This window comes from Hakea prostrata, chromosome 3 (assembly GCF_041222555.1).
Source record: "Hakea prostrata isolate BN-2017 chromosome 3, UWA_Hpros_2, whole genome shotgun sequence".
Taxonomy (NCBI): Eukaryota; Viridiplantae; Streptophyta; class Magnoliopsida; order Proteales; family Proteaceae; genus Hakea; species Hakea prostrata.
In genome coordinates, this window is record NC_142602.1 from 67693327 (window position 1) to 67719652 (window position 26326).

A 26326-nucleotide genomic window follows, 5' to 3' on the forward strand; every position below is an offset into this window, starting at 1 on the left:
AATCCTTTAATTCCAGAAAACTAGGAAAAGACTCAGAAGGCTGGACAAGAAATACCCCAGCATGGAGAGGAAATAGGCCAAAAGGTCCGCCTAGAAACAACCAAAGCCCTCCGAGCAAGAGAATGGGCACATTCATTCCCATCTCTCGAAATAAAAAGGAACCTACAAGAAGTAAAACTGTCTTTCAAAGACAATACATCTTCAAGTATGGTAGCAGCTGTCAAGGGGGTGGATCAATACTGATGCCGGCCAGATATTGTTGAAGGCCTAGACAGTCAATATAGATGTTCACCTTAATCCATCGATTTTCCTTAGCCCAGCACATAGCCTCCCTAATCGCTAAAGCTTCACCGACAAATATAGATGGCAATGAGCAAGGTGTAGAACATGCTGCTCTTAGTTCACCCATGTTCCAAACTCCAAAACCAGCACCTCCTACCCCCGATTCTGGACATCCTGTAGTATCACAGTAAATAGAGCACATTTCCAAATCTTGAGTTGGTTCTACAGCTTCCTTGTTAGTGTTCAAGCAATTCTTTGCAACTCCTCCATTACAAATCCTGAATTCATGGAAGGTCTTCTCCGCTTTGACTACAACTTCCAGCGGTCTCTTCTTTTCTCCATTAAACTGTAGATCATTTCTGTGTAACCAAAGGTGCCAGCATACAAAGGAGAATTGACATAAGATTTCTTTATTGTGCTGCTTAAATGTAAAATGAAGAGTTTTCCAAGCCTCCAATATTCCTGGTAGAGATATTTCAGTTGTTGTTTGTAAAAGAAACTCTAGACCGCTACCCACCCAAACTACTCTAGAGAAGTGGCATTGAAACAATACATGGCTCCTTGTTTCCTCTACTTGACCGCACCATTTGCATAATGGTTTCACCTTGATCTGCCTTCTCAAGAGATTTTCTGCTGAAGCAATACCTTCTGCACAGACTCTCCACATGAAATTCCGAATTTTAGGCAATGTGTTGCATTTCCAAAGGCTCTTCCATTCCCCCTTCTTGATACTCTCCCCCCTGTGTCGCCTTGAGGATGAAAGCATATATGCCATTTGAGCATCTCTGCGATTAAGAAGGAGATGATATGCTGATCGGGTAGAAAAAACTCCATTCTTAGCTGCACCCCAAACCATCCTATCCTCACAATCATTCAACGGCAGAATAATTTTTTGGATGGCCTCAACTTCAATCGGGCTGAAAAGCTCTTGCATTAGTGATGTTTTCCATGTTTTAGTCACTGGGTCAATGATCTCATCAACAAATTTAATATCACGCCTTGTAGGCTTGGGCGTTGAAATCCTAAACTGCAGTAAATAAGGAATCTAGTTGGCACCCCAGATTGGAACTTTGTTTCCTTTCCCCAGTTGCCAGATTAAACCATCTTGTAACACATTACGACCAATTAGGATACTCTTCCAAGCCCATGAAGAACAATTTCCTGGTTTAGCTTCCATGAATAAACATTTAGGAAAGTATATGTCTTTCATGAATTGTGCCCATAGTGATTCTAGGTTAGCCCAAAGTTTCCATACCATCTTACTAAGAAGAGCTCTATTGAGTAGTTGAGGATCGCGTAGACATAGGCCACCATCCTCTTTAGATCTACATAGTCTAGTCCATGACACGCAATGAATTATGTGTTCTTCATCCTTTTGCCCTCAGATACAATTAGCCATGGCTTTTCTCACTTCATCATGATGGGACACGGGGAGAGAAAAATGTGAAGCGCTATAAGTGGACATAGCACTTGCTACTGATTTGACCAAAGTGACCCTGCCTTCAGTAGAAATGAGAGAGTTTTTCCACCCTTTAATTTTGTTGCAGGTTTCTGAGTTACCTCCTTAAAGACCTCCTTTTTTGACAATCTGAATTTTGTGGGAAGACCCAAATATTACCCCGGCCCCTCGCCATACTTCACCTTCAATACTCTAGAAAACCAAGCTTTGAATTTCCTTGGAGTGTTCGGGCTGAAAGTCAAGTTAGACTTTTTGAGATTTAAAGCCTGACCACTAGCTTGACAATAGTACTCTAAGCACTGCTTTAGCATGCAAATTTTGTTCAAACTGGCTTCCGAAAAGATGATGCAATCATCGGCAAAAAGCAGATGTGAGATTGGTTGGGTCCGATTCTTGATGCTAATTCCTCTTGTTAAGTGTTCTATTTCAGCTTTCTGGATGATGGCCGAAAACACCTAGGAACAAAGAATAAAGAGATATGGAGAAAGGGGATCCCCTTGTCTAATACCCCTGGTGGGCATAAATGATCCACTGTCAGATCCATTCACCAATAAGGAGTAGGATACTGAAGTTATGCACCCCATAACCAACTCAGTCCACTTTTGAGAAAACCCCAACTTAAGCAATGTAGCACTAATGAAAGGCCATTCCAATCGGTCATATGCTTTTTTCATATCTAACTTGAGTGCTAGGAATTTTTTTCCCCCCTTTTTTACGACGCTTAATGTAATGAAAAAGCTCATGAGCCGCAATTATATTGTCAAATATTAATCTATAAGGTACAAAAGCAGACTGAGAAGGAGATATAATACCTTTTAGTGTATCCTTTAGTCTATTGGCCATGACCTTAGAAATCAATTTGACGGCGACCCTGCACAAACTAATAGGCCTGAAGTGCTCCGCTTGCTCTGGATTTGGATTGTTTGGGATCAAACATATGAAAGTACGATTAAGTTCTGAACCAAACACCCCCCCCCATCTTAAAGTAATCCAACACCACTTCCATAATTTCATGTTTAGTTATCTGCCAAAAATTCTGAAAAAAAATTGGCGGGAAGCCATCTGGACCCGGTGCCTTAAGAGGACCCATCTCTTTAAGTGTTGCAGATACCTCTTCCTCAGTTGGGATTACTTCCAATGCTTCATTAGTTTCCTCCGAAACAACCCTATCAACACATGCAAGAGCCCTCCCCATTGCCTCTTGTGTTACTCCCTCTGACGTGATTGTTTCTTTAAAATGATGGAGCAAATCAATAGACACCTCTTCACTTGATTGGGACCATTCCCCATTGTCTCAGCTTTAATATTCTATTCTTTTGTCTTCTCTGTATAGTAGTTGCATGAAAAAAAAACTAAGGCTACGTTTGTTTGCAAAGGTGGGGTGGGAAAAAAAAAAACATGTGGGTCCCATGTATAGTGGGGTGAGGGAGAAAGAAAGGAAAGGAAAGGGTTTGTGGAAAAGTGATAGGGGTGGGTCCCACTTTTTACTTTTCCCAACTTTTCCACAAAGTCCCACCAAATATGTGGGCTTTTAAAATGGCTCCCACCCCAAGCAACCAAACAATGTACCATTTTGGGATTTAAAGGAAAAGTAAGAAATCTACACTTTTTTCAAGAATTTTCCCACCCCTTTTTTTCCACCCCACCTTTATTCCAGCAAACAAACGCAGCCTAAGTTTCTGTCCCCTACACGCACTTTGTCACACTTTATCAGCACAATGGCACGATTTGATGTGATCGGTACTCTAGGATTTTAAAGTACAAGATTTTCTAGACGTCAAAGTTTTTCCTTACCATAAAAAAGGGGTTGAATTTTCTACCCAAAAGAAAAAGAAAAAAGAAAAAAAAAAGGATTGAAACTGACTGAAGCAAAGCTAAGGCAATTCGCAACCTATAGCTCCTTCAGAATAGAAAGAATCTTTATAGAGATTCTTCAATTAGGCAAATTTATTACGACAGTTGATACCAAATCCGGACCAATATTGTTGCCATTTTTAAATATAGGGGATGGAGACAAGTTTGAATGGCGATATGAGCATCAATTGGCTTTTGATGCAATTAAGTCATATCTAACCTCAACTCTAGTGATGAGCATCAATTGGGTTTTGTATAATCTCATGCATGCCAAATTCTTCTAACCGGTTCCATCGATTTAATACTTTTTTGATGTTTTTTACAAATCATATTTAGGGCTGCAACTAGTACGGGCTTTTGCAATCCCAAGCCCAGCCCTATATGTTCTAATCTGAGCCCATTCCCGCCCTAACCCTAGTTCTGGGCCAAGGATTATTGTCTCTGGCCCTAAACCCTACAAGGCCAAGCCAAGCCCATTCCTGCCCTAATTGGCCCTAATTGGGCCAGGTCGGGATGGGTTGGTCCTGATTGGCCCTAATTGGCCCTGGCCCTGACTCTGATTGACCCTAATTGGCCCTAATTGACCCTGGCCCTGATTGGCCCTAGCCCTGATTAGCTCTGATTGGCCCTGTCCCTAACCCTTATTGGCCCTGTCCCTGGCCCTAATTGGCCCTGACCCTAATTAGCCTTGTCCCTGGCCGGCCCTAGCCTTAATTGGTCCTATCCTTGGACATAAAATTTCAAATGTAAATTCATAAAATAATAATAATAATAATAATAATAATAATAATAATAATAATAATAATAATAATAATAATAATAATAATAATAATAATAATAATAATAATAATAATAATAATAATAATAATAATAATAATAAAAGTATCATAAATAAACTAAAAATATAAGATGATTCAAGCTCATACAAAATGATAAAATAGTCAATAAATTGAGTGTTGCTCTAAACATAAATAAATTAATACTCCATAGTTCTATATTGATCTCTGGAAGTCTCTCATTGCTTTGATGATGGAAATTGAAAACATCTCCCATTACTTAGGTGATGGAATCAAAAAAAATATAATCATAACTTTGTTATTGAAAACAATCATATTCAACCAAAAAAATAATCATATTCAAAACTTTGTTAACAAGTAAATCAACGATAATTTAGTATTGATATTTTTTTTCGTAGTTAAAAGAAAATTATATTTTAGTTACAAACATAACTATATGTCCTTAATAAATTATTTTTTTCCCCTCTGAAATATCACATTGGAGGCAAAAGAAATATGTCAATATTCATGATGAGAAGTTGGGGTATAGATTTGTTAGATATTAATTCTCTATATACTAGTTTTTATTATTTATAATATATTATCTCGCCTTAGTACAAAAAAAAAAATCTATGATTTTTTGGAACTAAAAATGAGTTAGTTTGAAAAATAAAAAAAATCTTTAAAATAATATATAAAGTGAACCATAGTCTAATATGATCAAAATGACTGAAGATCAAAGTCGAGACTTATAGTGTTTTTTTTTTTTTTTTTGGTAAACAACACTTCATGTAGTTGTGTCTGTATTTTTCTTTTGTTTGTGTGTTTGTACTTTTTTTTAGTCGAGACTTATAGTTATATCAATGTTAATGTGAAGATTAGAGTAAAAATCTAATACATGATTAGGGTCAAATTAACATTAAGACTAAAGCCAAAATTAAGGTCAAGATCAGGCCAAAATAAGGTGGATGCTTCCTACATTGGTAATGAATATATAATTTATTTTTATTAATTTTTTACAAAACATGATCATGTTTTTAAAATTTGACACGTGTCAAATATTCACCCATGTGGATTATAATTAATTCCTCTCCATATGGGTGGAGGGTCCAGACTCAAATCATGGGCCTAGATCAAGGCCAAGATTAGGGCCAATATAAAGGCTAAGATCAGGGCCAAGATCAGGGCCAAGATCAGAGTCAGAATCAGGGCCAAAATCAGGGTCAGAATCAGGGCCAAGATCAAGGTCAGAATCAAGGCCAAAATCAGGATCAAAATCAGAGCCAAGATCAGGGCCAAGATCATGGTCAAAATCAGGGCCAAAATCAGGGCCAAAATCAGGGCCAAAATTAGGGTCAGAATTAGGGCCAAAATAAGGGACGGGCTGGAATGGGCTAGGTAGGCCAGAGAGTAATCCCAAGCCTGCCCTTGGCCCTAGTTCAGGGCCAAAACATTTTGGCCCTAACCCGCCCTTAAGGCCAAAATCTTTAGCCCAAGCCCTATTCAAGCTTAGGGGGGGTCAGGGCCGCCAGGGCCAAACTTGCACCCCTAAGCATATTGCATCAATTATTTGTGCAAAATATGCCTCGTTAAGTTTGAATACTCGTTTTAATAAAACTTTATATTATTAAATACCTTTAATATTTTAGGTTATGGATCTATGTTAATTTTAGGTTGTTGATTTGCACATTTGTTATAGACTTATTAAGATTGAAATTTGGATTATGATCATCCCAAAACCAAATTGAAATTGGATGATCAAAAGTCTAAATTTCGGATCTAGAAGACTGTCTGTAACAGGGGCGGTCGCTTGACCCAACCGACCGGCCCAAGCAACCGGCTGGGTCACAGTATCTATGTGAAGTTGTTTGTTGCTCTATTTTGACTCATGTCTCTTGTATATTTTTGTAACCTTATACTTAGGTGACCTCTAAGATTCTCTGAAACTATAGTGGGTGAAGTTTACTTGCATTTCAATAATTTTTACATATTTACAGGTAAGGACACACTATCTTATTTATATGCAATAACATGCTATATGATGAATCAGTTTATTCTTACATTATTTATTGATCATGTACCTTGTTGTAGTTGTATAATTCATTATAATACTATTGTATACCTGCTATTTGTAATGTTTTACATACTGTATCACTTGATGATATTGGGTTATGATATGATCTTGAATGATGTAACGTAGTTGTGGTGGAAGGGTATCCAATTGGGTATCTTTGCTTGAGATATCAGAGGGTTGTGATATGGGACATATGCTCACTGATGCCTCTAGCACTATCACGATTGCAGGATGACATACCTAGGGAGTCTAGAATTACATGGCTAGGTACCCTACATGTTATTACCCTTTCGGTAGGGGAATTGAAGCTGAATGACCCGTGACAATGGTGACATGACTCTGTTTCATCCTACAGCGGTAACCGGTCCATGCGGAGACTCAGTGGTCCATTGTTGCTTATGCAATGGTAGGGTTGCATATGTTAGGGTTGGGCTCATGGACATCCAAGGAGCGGCCCGGGTGTTGTGAGGAGTCATAAGAGCATTCCGCCCCAATAATATGTAGATGACCATAGGGTTAGGGAATCGAGTCCAACAGCTGTAGCCAGTCCATGAGGGTTCTCATTCCTAGGTTAAGAAGGATACGGAATCGAGTTGGTTGGTGCCATAGGGAAGTATCTGGACTTCATATAGTCTGTTACCAGTATGACCTTGCATTGGATTAGAAACCCCGACATGCGCCAGTACTCATGCCAATGGTCTTGGTAATAGAGTGTTGACTTAAACCCCAGCCATGGATTCCTGATGAGGACTTGACCCCTTTGCCCGGGATCCCAATAGAGGTAACCAGTCCATGAGGGATCAGACTGACTAGACCTACCCAGAGGAGGGCTGGTGTTATATCTTAAAGCATGTAAACTATCTAGAGACTTGCATAGTTAGATCTTAGTAGCATTCATACTATTGCATATCATTCATTTCATATATGTATTGCTAATTGTGTTGACATATGTATGAGAAATGTGTTATCCTTTGAGTTCGAGTTCGTCAGAACTCATTCCTTTCTTTGTATGTTATATTAAATTGTACAGATGGTTACACGTCGTCAGAAACCGGAGAAGTACCACATGGGTCAGACTTCACATATGAAGAGGATGTGGCACCATCAGTGGGAGACGGAGATGTGGTCCACGAAGCCTTTGCAGATGCTTGGAGTGCGCTTATAGCACCCATTGATGGCCGAAGGAGGCAGATTGCCAGATATTTTGAGGAATGTTTGGAGAAGAACTGGAGGACTCCCTTCCTTGCTAAGTTAGAAGAGCAATTATTGGCTCAAAAGCGAGAAACTGGAAAGAAGATATTTTATTTTATTGCTTCCGCAGAACTCGATATTTCTTTTGATTCATTTGATTCTTTCTTTGATTCTTTTATTGGAGTATTTGGCCTCTTGTAATCCCTTTGATTAATTATTTGAACTTGCTCTTGATTATCTATTTCTTGCATTGATTATTATTGATGGGTAAGACCATGGATCCTGTGACAAATCACACCCACGGGTTGTCGAGCGGGTAACCGAGACCGGCGGGTGGGATGTGACAGTACCCTTTGCCTGGGATCTCAATAGAGGTAACCAATCTGGTGAGGGATCGAGTGACGAGACCTATATACCTAGAGGAGGGCTGATGTTATATCTTAAAGCATGTCTGCCATATTAGAGACTTGCATGATTAGCTATTAGATGCATCCATACTTATGCATATCATCTTTCCTTTATGATAATTATCATGTTATGATGTTGATATATATATATGAGATTTGTTGCCTTATTGAGTTTGTCAGAACTCATTCTTTTGTGAATTATTGTTATATTATTCATATGACAATATTGAAACGAGAGAAGTTTTGTATGACTGGGAGAACCCCAGTGAAGAGACTTTGGAGGCTTCAGTGGGAGGTAGCAATGCACAACACGAAGCCACCTGTGGGTGCATGGAATGCACTTACAGCTCCTATTGATGGCAAAAGGTTCTAGGTTGTTCGTCATTTTGATAAGTCGACGAAGGAAGGTTGGATGACTCCTTTCATCGAGAGATTAGAAGAGAAGAGTGACATCCTTGAGAAAGAGAAAGAACAAAATAACACTTAAACTTTGATTTCTTCTACTTTGCCTGAGATACCCTTTTTGGACACATTTATTTTATTCATTCCTTTCATTAAATTCTTTCCTCATTGGATTTTGAAGACTTGTATGTCATTTTGATTTAATTATTGAATTTTTCTTGCTTTTGATTTATTATTATGTGCATTTATTATCACTGATGGCTAACTGTGGATCTTGTGATTGTGGATCACACCCACATGTTGTCGAGCTGGACTGATACTCGGCAGGTGGGGCGTGACAATTGGACTTTGGAGATTGTTATTGTCTTTGACAAGTGAGGAAAATACATTATCCTACCTTGTGTATTTATTAGTGTTGTTTAAATCTTCATTTACATTGATATTCTATATCTATTATGAATTGCATGTGACTTTGCTCGAACAGAAGGTAATGCAGTGTCATGTTTATTTAGTATTCAAATTACTTGAATAATGATTTTGAAATGATGTGTATGTGTGGATTGGATGGTAGGACAATGTCCACATATACTTATATACCGACTACGGTTGTGGGTTCGCCCATTACCCTAGTGACCTTACATTCACTTAAACCTAGGTACATGGTCAATAAGTGTCTAAATGTGTTGGCTAGTGAACACTTGAGTACTACTACCCTTTCGGCAGAGGTATTGAAGCCAAGTGACCCATGATGGCAGTGGCTAGGTCCTGTGAGCATTAAGTAGGTCCACTTTCATCATGAGATGGTAGAGTTGCATATGTTAGGTTGGGCTCATGGGGCACCCAAAAGACTGCTTGAGTGTCGTGAGGAGACATGAGAAGCATCCGCCCCAACATATTTGGATGACCATAAGGTTAAGGAATGGAGTTCAACAGATGCTTCCCGTTGAGGATGTCATTCTTAGATTGAAAAAGATATTTAACCAACAGGGCACTAGGCATGAGGAAAGGTATCCGGACCACATGTAGTACAAGACTTTACTTTGTATTAGCCTAGGGTTATCCTTGATAGGCGCCAGTTCTCAAACCAATGGTGATGTGAGAGAGTGGTGACATAATCCCCAACCACGGTTTGATATGACTTGATCCAACTACCGCGGAGAGCCCAATAGAGGTCTCTTGTTGAGAGAGAATGATGAGACCTTCTAGAGGAGGCTAGTGTATAACTTAATGTGTGTCTACCATATAGACTCCATTGTGAGAGTTAAGAACATACTTGCATACATATTCATTCACTTATCTCATTACATACTAGCATGCATATTCATTCACTCATCTCATTACATACTATACATGGATTGCTTATGGAAATGTGTCATGGATGCACGATATATGATCATTTTAACCTCACTGAGTTCTATTGAACTCATTCCTTTTATGTATATGCTTTTTAGATCTCACCATAGATTATGAGGACTCCCTTCAAATAGAAAATTTGCCATAGACAGAATACTATGAGGGACCTGCTAGAGAGGAGATGGGATCTCATGGAGATTCGTGCCCATGCTCAGATTGCTTCTATGGAGCCAACTACTTTTGAGGCGATAGAGATCACTAATGACATAGTAGTTGCCCTTGTGACTATGTGCTATATCTTTCTCATCCAGCCAATAGATGAGGGCCCTACTTAGTATTTTGAGCCTCTCAAGAAAATTTTGAGCCTCTTGAGAAAGTAGACTTTTGCTTTTAAACAATCTTTTCTTAAACTCTAATACTTGATTTGACTTGACTGACTTGGAACCGTGATTTTGAACTTAAATTATGGCTAACTATAATAATTGAATTTTAATACTTGTCACTTTAATTCTCTCTTGCTCTTTGATTATACTATATCCTATGGTGTAAATTATGGAATTGGTCGTGAACCTAGATCCTGTAGCACATCACCTCTACAGGTATTCGAGTATGACCGGATCGGCTGGGTGGGGTGTGACACGTATGGTTTGGAAGCCACCTGTCATGGAGGGTTGATGGAGTAACGTGTTTGGCTAAATGGTTTCAAGCATGGACTCATCTTGGTGCTCAAAGAAGAAGGATCCAATTGAACTCAAGAGTTTATGCTCTTTCATTGCCTGGGCAATATGGAAAGCAAGAAACGATAAGGTGGTGGAAGACAACCATGGAAACCATGGGAGCCACGGCGAATTGTGGATGTGGTGGTAAGAAATTTTTAGGAATTTTGGAAAGAGAAATCCAGATCAACCTCATAGCTGGTTACAAGCATGATATGGAGACAGACATCATCGGTTGAAGTTGAATGGAAACCTCCTCAAGCGCATTATGTAAAGATGAAAGTTGATGCCGCCTAGAAGGAAAGGGAACACAAAGGAGGTTTGGGCTTTATCCTCAGAGACTTGGAGGGGCAGATCCTTTTAGCAAAATCGCAACTGGCAGTGTTTTATTCCGGCCTTGAAGGGAGAGGCATTGGCATTTCTCTATGGTCTACTTGAAGCGATTGCTGAGTGTTATGAATTTATAGAGATGGAATTAGATTGCCAAAGATTAATTAATATATCTTGGTTAGTGAGGAGGACGGGCCTCCACATATTCAGCCCATTATCTAAGATATTAGATTTGTGGCAACCAGATTGTCGGGCTTCAGACCCATTTTTGTCTAGGAGTGCAAATCATTTCGCTGATCTCTTAGCTCAGAAGGCCCTCATTATATGGTGTATCCATGAGTGATCATATTGGTCATTAGAGCTTTGGTCGACCACGTCCTTTACACTCTACGAATAAATCGATTTCCACCACAAAAGGAAAAAAATGTTCTTCAACAAAAAAGTAGTGAGGCAGTGACATTATTAATAAGCAAGAGTTTAATTTAGGTGTCTTTTCAACCTTCTAACTATCGGAAATCTTGGTAGTTAGTTTAGTGGTTAGCACCTTATTGGACCAATTTAGTCTTGAGCACCTTATTGGACCAATTTTGTCTTCAGTATCTGTTATTTTTCTTCTGAAAGACGATTTTTCTTGAAAAATAGCAAGAAACGAAAGAGTTGTTAAAGGCTTTAATTAAGTTGGTGATGATGATAACCAGAGAATTGTAACTTGTTAAAGAAATTCAATCTTTGGTTTATTGAATGCAAATCCGTGGAGGAGGGGAGAAATGGGATCTGATAACCACTGGTCGATGTTGTGTTGCCTTCCTCCTCAAATTCCTGAATTTCCTTCAAACTTTCGTGGGAATTTCTGTCATAATCTATTGAGTATGGACGCTCAATCAATGGAAAAAGCACGATGCAGTTCCTCAACCTCCAGCTCCGTCTCCAGAATCCTCACTACGTTACATGCCCTATTCTGACATGTTTAGGGTTTCTGGACAAGGTTTTCCTTTGAGTCTCGCCGTAAATATGGTTTCTGGACTTGAAGACGAAGTTGTATTCGTCCCCAAGACCCTTCCTTCTGCATGGTAACTTGTAAATTCTTAATTTCAGTTTTTCTTTCCTTGTCATGCAGCCCAATTGGGTTTTCCTTCAGTTTTAATGAAACACTGGATGTAAATTTCTGGTACTCAATCCATTGTTTTGGTGTTGCTGTTGCTCTAGGTTCATATATTCTTTTATGGGTATTGGCATTGCATTATGTTCGATTGCTTTAATTGGTCTCATTGCTGCTGAAGCAGTTAATGGATGCTTTCTGTGCTTCGTATCCTAATAATTCGGCACCCCAATTCCTTCTTTTTTTATATGTTTCTAGAAATGTGGGCAATAGAATTAAATCCGTAATAGTTTCGAGTGGGAAATTGAAATGTGGAATTAAAAGGACTCCTTCAATCCCGTTACAAAACAAATTTATCTGATTAGTTGTGGATGTGATGTTCCATTTGTGCTGGTGTTCTTTAACTTCTTGATGACGTCAGTATGTTCTAGTCACATTTACATTCATGATACTAGAAGCAGCTTTTGTGGCTTTTGTTTCTGTTGATCATCATTGGGAAAAGGTGAGCTTCTTCTAATTCATCGTGTCAGAAGTTTTCTCTATTTCTTTGTTGATTTCTCATCCCATGTGCATAGGATAGTCCCTTAGCTGAATCTTGTTTTCCTTTTTCTACAACAGGATCTTCCGAGGGATCCTACTGGGGAACTTGCACATCTTCGAGAATTCATTGAAGAAAACTTTGATATATGCAAGTGGGTTGGCATATCTATAGTTATAATTCAGGTAACTCCTTTTCTTTTCATACTACCGATGATGCTATTCCTTTCTGACTTCAAAGTTTTCAAGGGTCCATATATTGTTTCACCAACTTCTTAAGCTTCCTCCTCTCTCTTTGCCACATTGTTGTTTTATTTTCCTCTATTTGGAGTGGGGGTGTTGCATTGGTGGTGGGGAAACTTTTAGTTTGTTTTTGACCACAGGGGAAAATTACAAGATTATCTAAAATCGTGTTTCAGTTTACAGAACTATCTATGCCCCTTCTTCAACTAATATGGCTAAAACATGTATGGCAATTACGAAAGTAACCAAAATAATGCCCATCTGCCAATTAAGTGCGCTCCATTCAAATATTCCCTCCTCTTTTCCCCTTTTTCAGTCATTCCCTCTTCTCGGCTTTTCCTAAGCCTGAACTGCTGATCATAGTTGGAGGACAAAAGTTAGAGTCATAGACGACGGTGAATGCCTCCTGAGAGGCTGGTCTGATGTTTACATCTCATCTCACAACATGCTTCATCAGTGAAGCCATTTTGAATAGAGCAGCAGTATAGTGATGTGACCTAGGTTGTACAACTTCAATTAACCACAAGCTCCCCTGCAGTTAAGTTTCAATGAACTCAAGAACCCATTTGCAGATAAAGACCAAACTGTATTTAGAAGTGTCTTCCAACAATTGTATCAAATGCCATATTCTACGATGGCAGTGACACTTATGGTATAACAGGCTCCTCGGAAAGATCTGCAAAAGAGAGCATAATGATAAAAATTAAATAATATTGGCAATTGCAATGAGAAGCATAGAACTTCAAATGGGGGTGGTGAGGTGGCAATCACAAAATAAGCCAAAGCACCACAGCATCCTGGTGCAAAGGAGGAGCAGAGAGCTGGGGGAAAAAGGAGTGCAGACAAAGAGCAGTGAGGTGGGCTGTCTGATGTCAACACCCAAATTACAGGGTAGAAAAAGAAGAAGAGGATGAGACATGTGAGATCTGCACATGGATAGAGAAATAGCATCAGTAAAGAGAGGTAGAGGACAAGGGGAGCAGGGTTTGGCAAGGATGAACTGTAAAAGCCCAGTAAAGGTGATGATCTGAAAAGAGGGAAAGAGGATGGCAAAATTGAAATAAAGCATGAAGCTTACATAGCTGGAGAGCTGGAACTGTTTTGGTCTCTTTCATAATTGCCATATTTGTCTAAGCTGTTTTAGCTGAACAAAAAAAGATTGATGGGTAGTTGTGTAAACTGAAAAACAAATTTAGATAATCTTGCAATTTTCTCTTTTTCTTTTACAATAACAGTCTTAAATTTGAGTGAGTGTGGTGTTGTAAAAGCCTTGCTTCTCAAATAATCTATGACAACATGTGAACATGACGCAAAATTAGTAAAGCTTGATTTGTTTACAAATAAAAATTGTGTAGAAGGAAACTCCAAAATTTTGGGTTTTACATGACAATTTTTCATTTTGGTTGTTGGAAACTAGTGCAGCTGTATTTAATGCAAGAGACCCTTGTTTTAGTCATAGACTGAGTCAATGATTAGCTGGGAGGAGCTAAACTGGCATTTCGATTACTGTTTGGTATGATAATATTTATTCAATAACAAGTCACCTTATTAAGCCTCTACACAGGAAATTTAAGTGGCAATAGGTGTAACACTGTTACTGATAGCTCATCAAAACTGGGGAATATCTTTGGTTATTACAGAACCTTAACAATAATATTATATATTATAAGGGTGAGTTGTTTATAATGTTTCCCAACCTAGTATCATTTCACTTCTTCAATCTAAAGTTACCCTTTCAGTGATACTAGCAAAATGGGGTGGCTGAATGCTACAACCATAGACCTTTCCCATGGAAAGGCAGAACCAAGACCAGCAATAAACACAGAACCTTAGGAGGGTAAAATGACACCCTTGGAAGGAGAAACCATATGCTAAAGACAAGGTTTTGTTACAGGGATTCAGGGAAGGTACCCTTTTTCCAACATGTAACTGGCTCTCAGTAGAGTGATAATTATAATTTAATCCATCCATAAATCTAGCAACTTGAAATTCAGCCTGCTGTCGAATCTACAACTGTTCCAGATCAGTAGTTAGAAGTTGATGAATATTGACCTACTCCCGCATTCCCTTAAAGGCACTGATACTAATTTAAAGATTTGTCCCCCTGCTTCAAGTTAAAATTTTTATCATATAGACCAAACATGTTGAAGATATTCTTCTCTTGGAGAGGCTTTCCTTCAACTCATACCAACACCTTTTGTCAGTGGTGTGGAAGGTAACTTTTTCAGGTACTCTGATCTTGTTCCTGAATTGGACTAAGTCCAAAGAGATAATTGGAAACCCCATTGAGTTTGCTAGTGGTAATCTGGACATTATCATTGTCTGAGGTAAGCTTAGGATCAGCCATCATGCACAAGGGGAACCTGATGTAAACTAAACCAACCACCAGATCTCGCAGTTAAAGAGAAAACTTCTAGGGCCAGCTAAAGCACCTCTGGCCAGAAAATGAATCTGTTCCTATGCACAATATAAACGCTGATAGATAGGTCTTCAAATCTGGAGAAATATAGCAGATCAGTAGGGAATATAAATCCCTCAGCATCACAAGTATTTGATGTAGATCCTGAAACCAGCATAACAGTATTTGGATGCAAAGTCAAAGCTAAGCTTTTGGGTGATGATTGTCTATAGCAGCAAACTTCGGTGCCAGAGGGGCAGCAGCACAAGGTCGGCTGACCTGCTTTAGGAGGGAGTTAGAATACCATAAAATATCAGAGGAATATGGTGGTCAGATTCAAAGTTATTTCATATTTCTTTTTTCTTGAAGATGTCCTGATAGATTATTGCAATGTGCTGGAGGATAAAACTGATTGCTTACAATCAGATTTTCTGACTGAGGGCTGAATGTAGTTGCAACTTGCAAGTAGAGTCAACGAAGCCCTAAATATGAGAAGGATCTCCTGGCTTGATGCAAAGTAATTTCTGATCTCAATGCGCCAAATAAACTACCATGACCAGCGGTTTCCAACCCTTAAAGTTAGATATCATATCAATTCCTTCAGATAACATGCTGGTGTTGGCTGGTTTTATCTCAATTTTGCTACTGTCATACACCATTAATGCGCATGACGGTCAAGCCAGCCGTCCGATTAGATCGGACTGCTGGCTTCATTCTTTCATTAAAATAATAAAAAATCATGTGTAAACCCTGTTGTTGCTGACGGTTCGGTCCAATGACAATAAAACGGTTCGAGTTGGGCGGTTCGAGTGATAGTTGTATACCTGATTCAAAACACGTTATTTAAAATACGTATATACGAATTCAAAAACCAAAACCAGCGGTTCAATTGAAAATTTCAAAATGTTTTGAAAAACACAAAACCCATGGCTTTCACCGCCCAACTCATTTTTCGTGTGAACGATTTCGAGCTCTGAAAATCTGGAGAAGAAGAAGAACAGCAAGCAGGAGGTAATTTGACGATTTGGAGGTGTTGCTGAAACTCACTTGAGGAGAAGAAGAAGAACCACAATCGAAGCTTTGGAGCTCTGTTGATCGCATCTTCATTTGACGATTTGGAGGTGTTGCTGAAACTCACATGAGGAGAAGAAGAAGAACAGCAATCGAAGCTTTGGAGCTCTTTGATCACATCTTCATTTGACGATTTGGAGTTGTTTCCCCTCCCACAAGTAAAATTCTTCCATAAACACAAACACCATATCAGAAAGAAGGCAAACCAAAATTCTTCGTTCAGAACGTCCGACGGAACAGCTTCTTCTTCCGAAGAATCTCTGAAGGCAAGATTGCAGGAATTGCAGAAGCAGCTTGGGAAGAAGCAGATGTTCGAAGAGGCTCTCTTCCATTAAATCTTTGCTTATTGAGAACTATCCATCCGCTTCACCCTCTCTCCGGAAGTCGGTTAGTCTCTCATCGAACCTCCCCTTTGATATTTAAAAATTAGGGTTTGCTTGTGTTTATCTGTTTAGTTGTGACCTCTTGTTTCCCAATACGTTGATGAAATTTCAGGGTTGGGGAATTGTGTTAATGTACCGGGTTTTTTTGGGTCAATAAGTGTGCTAATGATGTGGATTTTTTTTAATTGAAGTTCTTCTCGGTTGTTGCTTGTTTGGCTGGATTCCAATTGGATTCAGAAGATATGTTTTTCTGAGTTGTTTCTGGACTGCCCCAGCTTTCTCTGACGCTTTACCAACTTTGGGAATTTGTTGGATTCAGTTCAATTTCTTGTCAGATCTCTAATTCTGCAGAAAAGGTTGCATAGAGTTTGCAGAGAAAATGATTCTAACTTTCTCTGCTTTATTAACTGGGTTAACGGCTTTCGTAGATGATGTCGTTTCATTGGCTGCCTCTCAAGGCTCTGCCATCTTTTATCTTGCATATGTGATGATCCAAGCTGCAGCAGCTGTCAAACATTGTATTCGTAATGAATGTCCTTATGGCTATTTCTTTTAACTACTTTCTAATTTCATGGTCCACGACATTACAACCACAAGGGAATGGTAACTCGGCTTATTCCAACTAAATGAGATTGGCTACACGGATCTCTATCCTCTAACCATCTTTGTTTGAACTCGTACTTGATACAAGGCCTAGCCTATGATGGTCTTTCCTCTCCACTTGTCTTAGTTTCATTGTAGGTCTGCCTCTGGCTCTGTTAGCTCATTTATCATAAATCAAATCGCTCTTCTGTATTTGAGCATCCAGTGTCTTCCTTATAACATGGTCATGCCACCTAAGTCATCAATCTTATTTTAACTCTTATGTGAAACATCATCATCTATGGCATCTTTCTCATTTCTGATTGATTCTAGATTCCTAGAATAGTCACGTTGCAGAATCTCCCTCATCAAACCTCATTATCTGTCCTAGTGTAACCAAAGTTTCATACCCTATAATTCGTGTTTTCATCTACTTATATTAGTACTTTTTTATTCCAAGGTTGACCTCCATAGTTCCAACTTAGCTAATCCCCAGTTTATGTCTTATCTGCCAAAACATATTAACAAAAAGTTTGCAAGGAAACCCATTGTGTATGTGTCTAGTTAAATCATCCATGATATGCACAAACAAATAAAGTTTGGAAGTGATTGTTGGTTTAGTTCATTTGGAATCTAGAATTCACTGCCTAGATCTCCCCGTAGTTTTTTCACCTATCACGGCAACACTATGCATATATTAAATTATGTCTACCTCATGACAATTGATAACAGTAGCTGAGTTTCATTAACTTTCTCCTTAGTTTTGTATAAAACAACCACTTGCTCAGTTGGTGGCTTGCAAATTTGGTGCATCCACCCTAGGAGTTCAGAAGATCGACTTTCCTGGGTTGAGTACTCTATTTTTAAGGAAATTGAGGGTGCCTGTTTGTTAATAGAGTTATGTTATGAGGTGCTTAGCTGGTCTGATTTTATGTTTCTTGGTTGTGAAGGGTTTTATTCTGTTCTAATTATGCTTATCTTTATTTTATTTTTGGAAGGGCCAGATGGGGCTTACTTGAACAAAAATCCTTGCCCTTCTTTTTTCTTCAGTAATCAAAAGAATGGGTAAATGCTGAAAATATATGAGCTCATGATGTTGCCTTCTTTTTGGAAAATTTCTAGGCTTCTACATATCCCGTTGATTATGAGAATGGAAGGTGACACTGGACCCTTACATCTGAGGTTGTAATCAGTTGAATATCTAGATGATGTATTCAAAGCCAGTAGACTTAACACTGGATATCCTCTTCTTCACTTAGTAGATCCCTTGGTCAACATGTTTTAGCTGGATGTATTTACCTGAACAAAGTAGTAAGAAACAAATGCATGTGCTACAACTAGACGCTCATGTTAGTGCTGATAGAGCTGTCTGAAAGGCTAGGACCCATCAGGCTGACCTGGTATAAAGTGATTTTCCTTGAATGCTATCTTGACTTTGCCCCCAACTCACCTCCATATTTGCTTAAATTTATTACCGTTACTTCTCTGGTGTCTTTGACTTAACGTTGTTTGGATCCATGGTAGCCAAACCCATTGAGTTGGGATAAGGTTATGGTTGTTGTTGTTGTTGTTGTTGTAGTTAGTTCTCTCTGTCCCTATAAGCAAGACAACTTCAGAGGTCCAAAAGGGAATTAAAATTTACTGGTTTCCTCTAAGCTTTGCCATTTAAAATTTGATGGGTGTCGAATCCACCAAAGATAATCCTTATCTCAACTGAATTTGTATTAGTAGTGAGTAGGGTCGAATCCATAGAGATTGGTGAAGATTTATTCTTTGATAAAAATTGTAAAAATTGGGGAGTTTTGAATCAACAAATTAAATAAAAATAAACGAATGCAGTAGTTAACAAGAAAAATAATAAAAACTTTCGATCAAGATTCAACTTCAGAATTGACTCTCTCAATTGATCATTGACTTAAAAAATAAAAACCTTAATTTCGGGTAGATTGGTTATGGTCATTGAGGATCAGACAACCAATATTTCCCTACTTTATTGATAACCTTCGGATCTGTCCTTTGAGTTATGTCTATTAATCGCATTAAAAATTGAAAGACCCAATCCCTAGTCAATAAACCCGGAAAAGCCTTGTTTATTTAAACTAGGATATACATTCTCATAGCAAACTCTCCAGGGCATTGATTACCCATTTGAGAATGCTATTTGTCACTTATATAAGAATTGACTGAGTATTGTATTAATCATAAAACAACAGGCCTCTTGTCTAAGGATTAATACAATAACATAATAAATATAGAAAACGCATAAATACCTGAGAATTAAAGAAAACTGATAATCCAAAGTCTCACAATTGGTGAAAATCAAACTTCCATTAATCTTGATCGAAAGCTAGAATTAGCTAGACATGGAAAAGAAAAACAAAGAAATGAAAATAGAAAACATTATGCCGTTCTTCCTCAGAACTGTAGCTTCCTCTTGTTGTAGCTTGTGTGTCTTCTTCAATCTTTGAAAATGCGTTCTTTCTTATAGAGGATTCCTGCCAATTCTGCATTCTTTCCAAATCTGTTATTTCCATCGTTCGCTTTGGCAATGCAATTCTTCCCAACTAAGTTGTTTCCTTTCTTCATCTTTGCCAATGCAATGGTTTCCAATTTAGTCACTTTCCAATTCAGCTTCTTCCTTAGATGTCTGATCGCAAGAGAGAACGAAATATTTGCTTGCTGAATTAAGACTTTTTACGAAAATCCTTCTGATTTGGGCAAGATCAAACCTCTAGCTTTGGACATAATCAAATCTTCCATCTTAATTTGGGTGTGATTCTTTGATTTGATTTAAAAATGTGCCAATATGGTTCTAACCATTCTTTTTATAGATTTGATATCCGAATGCTATAATCTGTCCATATTCAAATAAAACAACCAATTAGTCTCATTAAAATATAAAGGATTTGATATAATATTAATGCAATTAAATGACCTATCAAGCGGACTTGTTTTATCATAAAAAAAACTGAATTGGACATTGACCTGGTATGCAGATATATTCTGTTGTTTGTCGAGTTGGATCCATTCTACAGTCAAGATACACTGCACCATGATTCTGGCTTGCTGGTTTGAGGCTTTTTGAGGAAGCTAAGCACTTCATTACTGAGTCTTCTGAAAGAAAGAATTTGAAGTCTTATATTGCTAGAGCACAGGATCATTTGCATGAAATAGATGATCGGTCAGAGGCTGCTCAGCCTGTGCAAAATAGAAGGGGTATGTCGGATTTTTTTTCTTTCTTCTTTCTTTAATCCATATTTATCTTTTATTTTCTTCTTGTTCGATTAGTGAGATTTACTTTTCTTTTATTAGATTCAAGGTATCTTTTTGAGGGGCATCTCACTGTGGATCCTGAGCCCCCACAACCTGGATGGCTGAGGGCACAGAATATGATTGCTGCAGCTGAGCCCTCATTTGGGCAGTCAGAGAATGGTAATGCTCCAGAAAATGCAACTGATGATGTACAAGAATTGATTAATCATATGCAACAAAACTTGCAGGCCTTTGAGAGCATGATTGAAAGTGCATTTCAGGTATTTTACCTCTCCTGCTCCCCTTTCCTTACTCTTGCTAAGAAACAGTTGTTCATCTGAGACAGGAGAAGGTCATTCACTTTCTACCCCTGAAAACTAAAAGTCTATGCTACAAAATCACACAGAAGCATTTCCATAGAATAGTCCTATTCTGAAATTTCTTTGAAATCCCCATGCCCCTTTCCTAGTGCTTTAATCTGAATAAAAAGAAGAAATTCATCAGGCTTTGTGTTCTCAAGGATCATGTGGTGTACTGAATTTATGTGTACAGCTTTGTTCTCTTCATGCTTGTTGCAAATTTGTTGTCTGAGTAATAAAATTGTGTGGACTCAAGGGAGGCATTAGTTTTCCCAAAACCCAAGCTTTTGATAAAAATAAATGAGGCTACTATAATATGAAACTGTTACTAAAGACAAAAAGTCTGTTACTTTTTATTGTTCATGGCTTTCATTTGTTCAGTGATCCCACATTGTGTAATTTTTATGGGGACTCGGGGATTTGCATTAATATTGCTGTGTGGTGGAATCAACTCATGGAAGCTCTACTTGATACCTAGGATGTTGATACCGTTCATCCGAGAGTTCCACCTGCAAGTAAAGAAGTGGTTGCAAAGCTTCCTGTTATAACTATCAATGAGGAAATCTTGGCAAAGCTGGGAAGTGAGACAAAGTGTGTGTTTGCACTGAAGAACTTGTGTTGAATGATGAGATGCAGATATTACCTTGCAAGCACATGTTCCACCCACCTTGTCTGAAGCCTTGGCTGGTAATCTACTTTTACTTCATATAGATATCAAATCAAACATAAGAAAAGTTAGAACTTTCCACTTTAATAATTTCATAGCTTTTTCTGTTAAATACAGTATTTTGAAGGCCCAGTGTCTCACATATTCTTTTTATGGCAGGATAATCATAACTCCTGCCCAATCTGCCGGCATGAGCTTCAAACTGATGATCATGCCTATGAGACATGGAAAGAGCAGGAGAAGGAGGCTGAAGAAGAAAGAAAAGGGGCTGCAAATGCTGTTCGCGGTGGTGAATATATGTATGTCTAATGAAAAAGCTACCATGTAAATTATCATTAGATTGTATTGTTATGATTTTGGTATCAATAAACTATTTTTAAATTTAAATCATTGCAGTATGTCACTAGTCAATCACACTTACCTATTGGCTCTGTCGTTTCTTAGGTGATGACAACATTATACTAGTATATAAATCCACATTCCTTCTCATACTAATGATGTCATGTAAGTAGCATTTGCTTCTGGTAGGGTTGGTAGACGTTTACTCTCTGTAAATGTTCTGGATATCCGTTTTCCTCATTCCTGATCTTTCATGGGATCTCCTGCACTATGATGTCGGTAGATGATTTACCAACAGGAAAACAAACCAGAAATTACAAGTAGATCAGATACGTTCGGTGGATGACTGTTAAATCCAGAAGAGATCAAACAGGAAATGAACATCAAAGGAGATTTAGTTGCAGCCGAGTCTAGTGGTATTGGAGGAGTGTTAGCAGAATCAAAGGTTATGCAGGAATAAATAATGACAAATTATGTGAGGCCTTGAGTTCCAGATTTTTTTAACAAGTCAATGACAAGTATCTTTCTTCCTATACTTGGTATGTAAAGTGGTTATTCCAATGTAAAATTGTACTGAATTATGAAGATATGAAGATTTGGTATGTATGAATGCATGGACATTCATGCAAACTTGTAAAACGGAATGATTCCTTTTTAAACGGAAATGGAGTGGTTTCTTTTTCCGTTTCATCAGTACTACACACGAAAGAGGAATGGTTCTTTTTTAAATGGAACCAATCCGTTTCATCATATCGTTCCGTTTTATAAGGAACCACTCTGTTTCATAAGACTCAAAGACGAAACGGATTGGTTCCTTTTTAAACAGAACCATTCCGTTTCATAAGACTCATATACCAAACGGAGTGGTTTCTTTTTAAACGGAACCACTCCGTTTTATAAGACCCATAGACGAAACGGAATCGTGCCCTTTTATACGGAACGGCTCCGTTTCGTCATCCTCTATAGATAAAACGGAATGGTTCATTTTTAAACGGAACGACTCCGTTTCATAAGACTCATATACCAAATGGACTAGTATTTTTTTGGTTTGACTGGACCAGCTTGCGCGCACCTCGATTACATCCTCAAAGGGAGCTTTGTTGTCCGTTCGAATCCATGATCTTTCTCCACTGAGAAGTATGGATCTTACCACCCTACAATCTACATTGACACCTTTAACATAATAGTTCCGAAACAAATTTTGTTAGGGTAAATACAAGACAATAAATTCTTGCCCAAAAAAAAATAAATCCAAAGAACAGTGTCTTTAAGAAGACTACCATATTAGTATATGCCATCATTCCTAACTTTTTTATGGCCTTTGTTGGTATTCCCACAATGATGTTGATCATTCGAACCCCTTGAAGATCATAAATTCTTTTTAAACAGAAAAGCTAGATCAACCAGATTCAAACATGGTTCCTTGAAGGGGTCAAATTTAGATGCAACACTTTGCATCCAATTCCCTTTTATTTTTTATCATCACCTGAAATGGTATGAAATTTAAGTACCTTATGTGATTAATGATGATTACAAAAGTTCCTTTTTCGTTTTCAAAAAGTTCATTTCCAAGATTTCTTTCTCAGTTTCATAAACTTCATTTCCCCTGCAACCAAACATAGTTGGAGGGTTCTGCTGAGAAATTCCATGGGGTTTTCTCATCGTAACACTCTTTATTTCCTAAATATGGATAAACATAAAAGATAAACAATTAAGGCCACATTGCGACAGATGAAACACTTAAATCCCAGAGTAGATAATTTTCTTAGAATTAAGTCTATCCACTTAATAATATTGCATTAAATTTTTAAGGGAAAAAAAGGGATGCAATCATGCCTCTGCTCCTGCATTTTTATTGTATGCCAAATGCTGCTACATAATGTGAGTCCTACATTATGTGAACCCTGAAACTTGAGAGGGAAAACACTGGGCAAGGAGAGAATGAAATTGTCTCTTGATCAGAATAGTTAATCTTTACGATGTAAGGTTGTATCATACCATCACGATGCTAACACCTGGTTTCTTCAATAGTTTCCCATCGTCAAACACTCTTCTCACCTTCTCTGCTTCATCCCATTTGTTCACAGAGGCATACAAATTTGAAAGCATTGTGTAATACCCACAGTTTTGTGGAGCTAATCTGGCAAGCTGTTCTGCTGCGAGTGTACCAAGTTCAACATTCATATTTGCCCGACAAGCACTCAAAAGGGCTCCCCATATGGCATCACAATCTGATAATAAATCATACTCATACCCATACTTGATCAACTGATATGCTTCTTCAAGTCTCCCAGACCGTCCAAACAAATCAATAATGCATGTCCAATGCTCTAAAGATGGCTGGATTCCATACTCAGTGATCATCAAATGAAAAAACCTGCACCCCTCCTTGACAAGTCCTGAGTGACTGCAAGAAGAAAGTAAAGATATAAAGGTGATGGAATTCGGTTTAAAGCCGTCTTCTTCCATTTGAAAGAGGAGAGAGCATGCTTCTTCCCCTAGTCCATTCACTCCACACCCTGCAATCATTGTGTTCCAGGAACTTTGATCTCTTGACCGACCCATCTGCTCAAACAAGGACCTTGCACAGACTATAAGACCATTTTTCGCATAAGCATCAACCAGTGAATTGCCAACAATAGTTTCTAAGTCAAAGCCAATTTTCAGAATAAAACAATGCATCATTTCAGCACCTTGACCAGCTAAAATGGTAGTAGAGGCCTGGATGATAAAGATCATTGTGACAGGGTCCACTTTAAGATGATTTTCCAACTGCATTTGGTGAAACAGTTTAAGTGCTAGGGTTGACAGACCATTCTTGACATATCCAGAAAGCATTGTGTTACACGTGATGACATTCTTTGAAGGCATATTGTTGAAAAACGCCACTGAGGTATTCACACCCCCAAATCTCATGTACATGTCTATAATAGCATTGCCAACAGTAATATGTGAATCAAAACCTCTAGAAAGGCAATGACAATGAATCATACTTCCTTGCTTTAGAGATCCAAATTCACCACATGATTGAAATAGCATCACCATGGTGATTGAATCTGGCAAGACCTCACTCTGAAGCATTTCAAGAAAGAGTAACATGCCCAAGTTAAAATGCTGGTTCAAATTGTACCCCGAAATCATTGCATTCCAAGTAGCAACATTGAATTTCTGCATGGAGGCAAACAAAGAGGTAGCAGATTTAATATCTAAACACTTGCCATATGCATCAACAATTGCAGTGCCCAAAACAGTATCACTCTCCAACTCTAGACCTCTCTTGATAACAATCCCATGAAGTGTACTAACGCTTCTCAGATCTGCTAAACTTGCATATGCTGGAACAACATTTGCAATAGTGATAGAATCAGGCTTAACATGTGCATCTAATAGCATCTGTTCAAACAACAACGCTGCATCATAATCATACCCATTCTGAGTATACCCTGCAATAAGTGAGTTCCAAGAAACCAAGCTTTTCTCTGACAAGTCAGTGTCAAATATGTTTCGAGCATAATCGACCCTACCACATTTTGAGTACATGTCCACAATCGAAGTCCCTAACCGAAAATCAGACAATAGGCCCATGTGGATCAACAAACAATGTATACTTTCTCCCATATAAAGTTTCCTAGCCTGCCCACAAGCAAATACCAAACCCAAGAAGGTCACAGGACTTGGAGTAAAACTTTCAACCTTCTGCATGGTTAAGAAAAGGTCAACTGCTTCAAACCAATTGCCATTCCGCGCATACCCGGATATCAACGAATTCCAAGATACCAGATCTCTCTTTTGCATTTCATAAAAAATATGGCGCCCTATCTCAAGCTTACGTGTCTTAACATACATCGAAATCATTGAATTAGCAATGGCAACATCTGAGTAAAAGCCTGTTTGAATCACAAAACGATGAATCAACAACCCCATGGTTATGCACTTCAGTTCACCACAAGCCATAATGGCATGGGAAACAGATTCCATATTTGGTGAGGAACCAGACTCGATTATCTGGTAAAAGACCATCATCACCTCCTCATAGAACCCATTTGATCCAAAACCACTGATCATTGTATTGTATGACACTGAATCTTTCAGGGGCATTTGTTCAAACACCAAGACAGCATCTTGAGTTCTGCCCATTTTCGAGTACATTGATAACAGAGAGTTGCCAATTGCTGTCTGACTTCCAAAGCCATATTTTATCAGGTACCCATGAAGTCCCAAACCCATACCGGGAGCAGGAAGACCAGAGCAAGCCTTGAGAAGCGGAGGGAAGGTGAAGCAATCGGGTTTTGAGTCGATAGAAAGTAGTAGTTTCTTCAGAATCAAAAGGGTTTGTAGGAATCGACGGCCTGCTGTGAGTTCTTTGATGAGATGGTTCCATGAGAAGGAAGAGAGACTACGTCTGATGAATCCTCTTGATGTTCTCTCCGATGAGATAGCCGAAGTGATTGAGAGAAAGACTTGTGCGTGGAAGTGATTGAAGTGGGTAGGATTGGGAGAAGCAATTTTGAACAATGGAGATCTTACAAACAAGCGATCCGTCTTTGATCTT

The 26326-nt window shown here is 38.5% G+C and overlaps 3 protein-coding genes and 1 pseudogene across 4 annotated transcripts; 2 read left to right on the top strand and 2 right to left on the bottom strand.

The window, feature by feature from the left end:
• Positions 1–220: 220 nt before the first annotated feature.
• LOC149022843 (uncharacterized) lies at positions 221–2936 on the bottom strand. Its single transcript, XM_089147714.1, has 2 exons — positions 2853–2936; positions 221–1309 (listed from the first exon to the last, which is right to left on the bottom strand). The coding sequence occupies exons 1-2, from the start codon at positions 2934–2936 to the stop codon at positions 221–223; spliced, it is 1173 nt and encodes a 390-aa protein (XP_089003840.1).
• An 8372-nt stretch (positions 2937–11308) lies between these two features.
• LOC149022844 (tetraspanin-18-like) lies at positions 11309–15369 on the top strand. The gene is made up of 4 exons (XM_089150740.1): positions 11309–11914; positions 12051–12150; positions 12365–12445; positions 12562–15369. The coding sequence occupies exons 1-4, from the start codon at positions 11793–11795 to the stop codon at positions 12757–12759; spliced, it is 501 nt and encodes a 166-aa protein (XP_089006866.1). The 5' UTR covers positions 11309–11792; the 3' UTR covers positions 12760–15369.
• On the top strand, positions 13656–22224 carry LOC149022845 (E3 ubiquitin-protein ligase AIP2-like; annotated as a pseudogene). Its single transcript, XR_016172067.1, has 7 exons — positions 13656–13742; positions 14858–14951; positions 16268–16579; positions 20154–20373; positions 20470–20690; positions 21247–21455; positions 21595–22224. The product of XR_016172067.1 is annotated as an E3 ubiquitin-protein ligase AIP2-like (transcript).
• Positions 22225–23304: 1080 nt separating this feature from the next.
• On the bottom strand, positions 23305–26001 carry LOC149022846 (putative pentatricopeptide repeat-containing protein At3g01580). The gene is made up of 2 exons (XM_089147715.1): positions 23773–26001; positions 23305–23454 (listed from the first exon to the last, which is right to left on the bottom strand). The coding sequence occupies exons 1-2, from the start codon at positions 25999–26001 to the stop codon at positions 23305–23307; spliced, it is 2379 nt and encodes a 792-aa protein (XP_089003841.1).
• Positions 26002–26326: the final 325 nt, after the last annotated feature.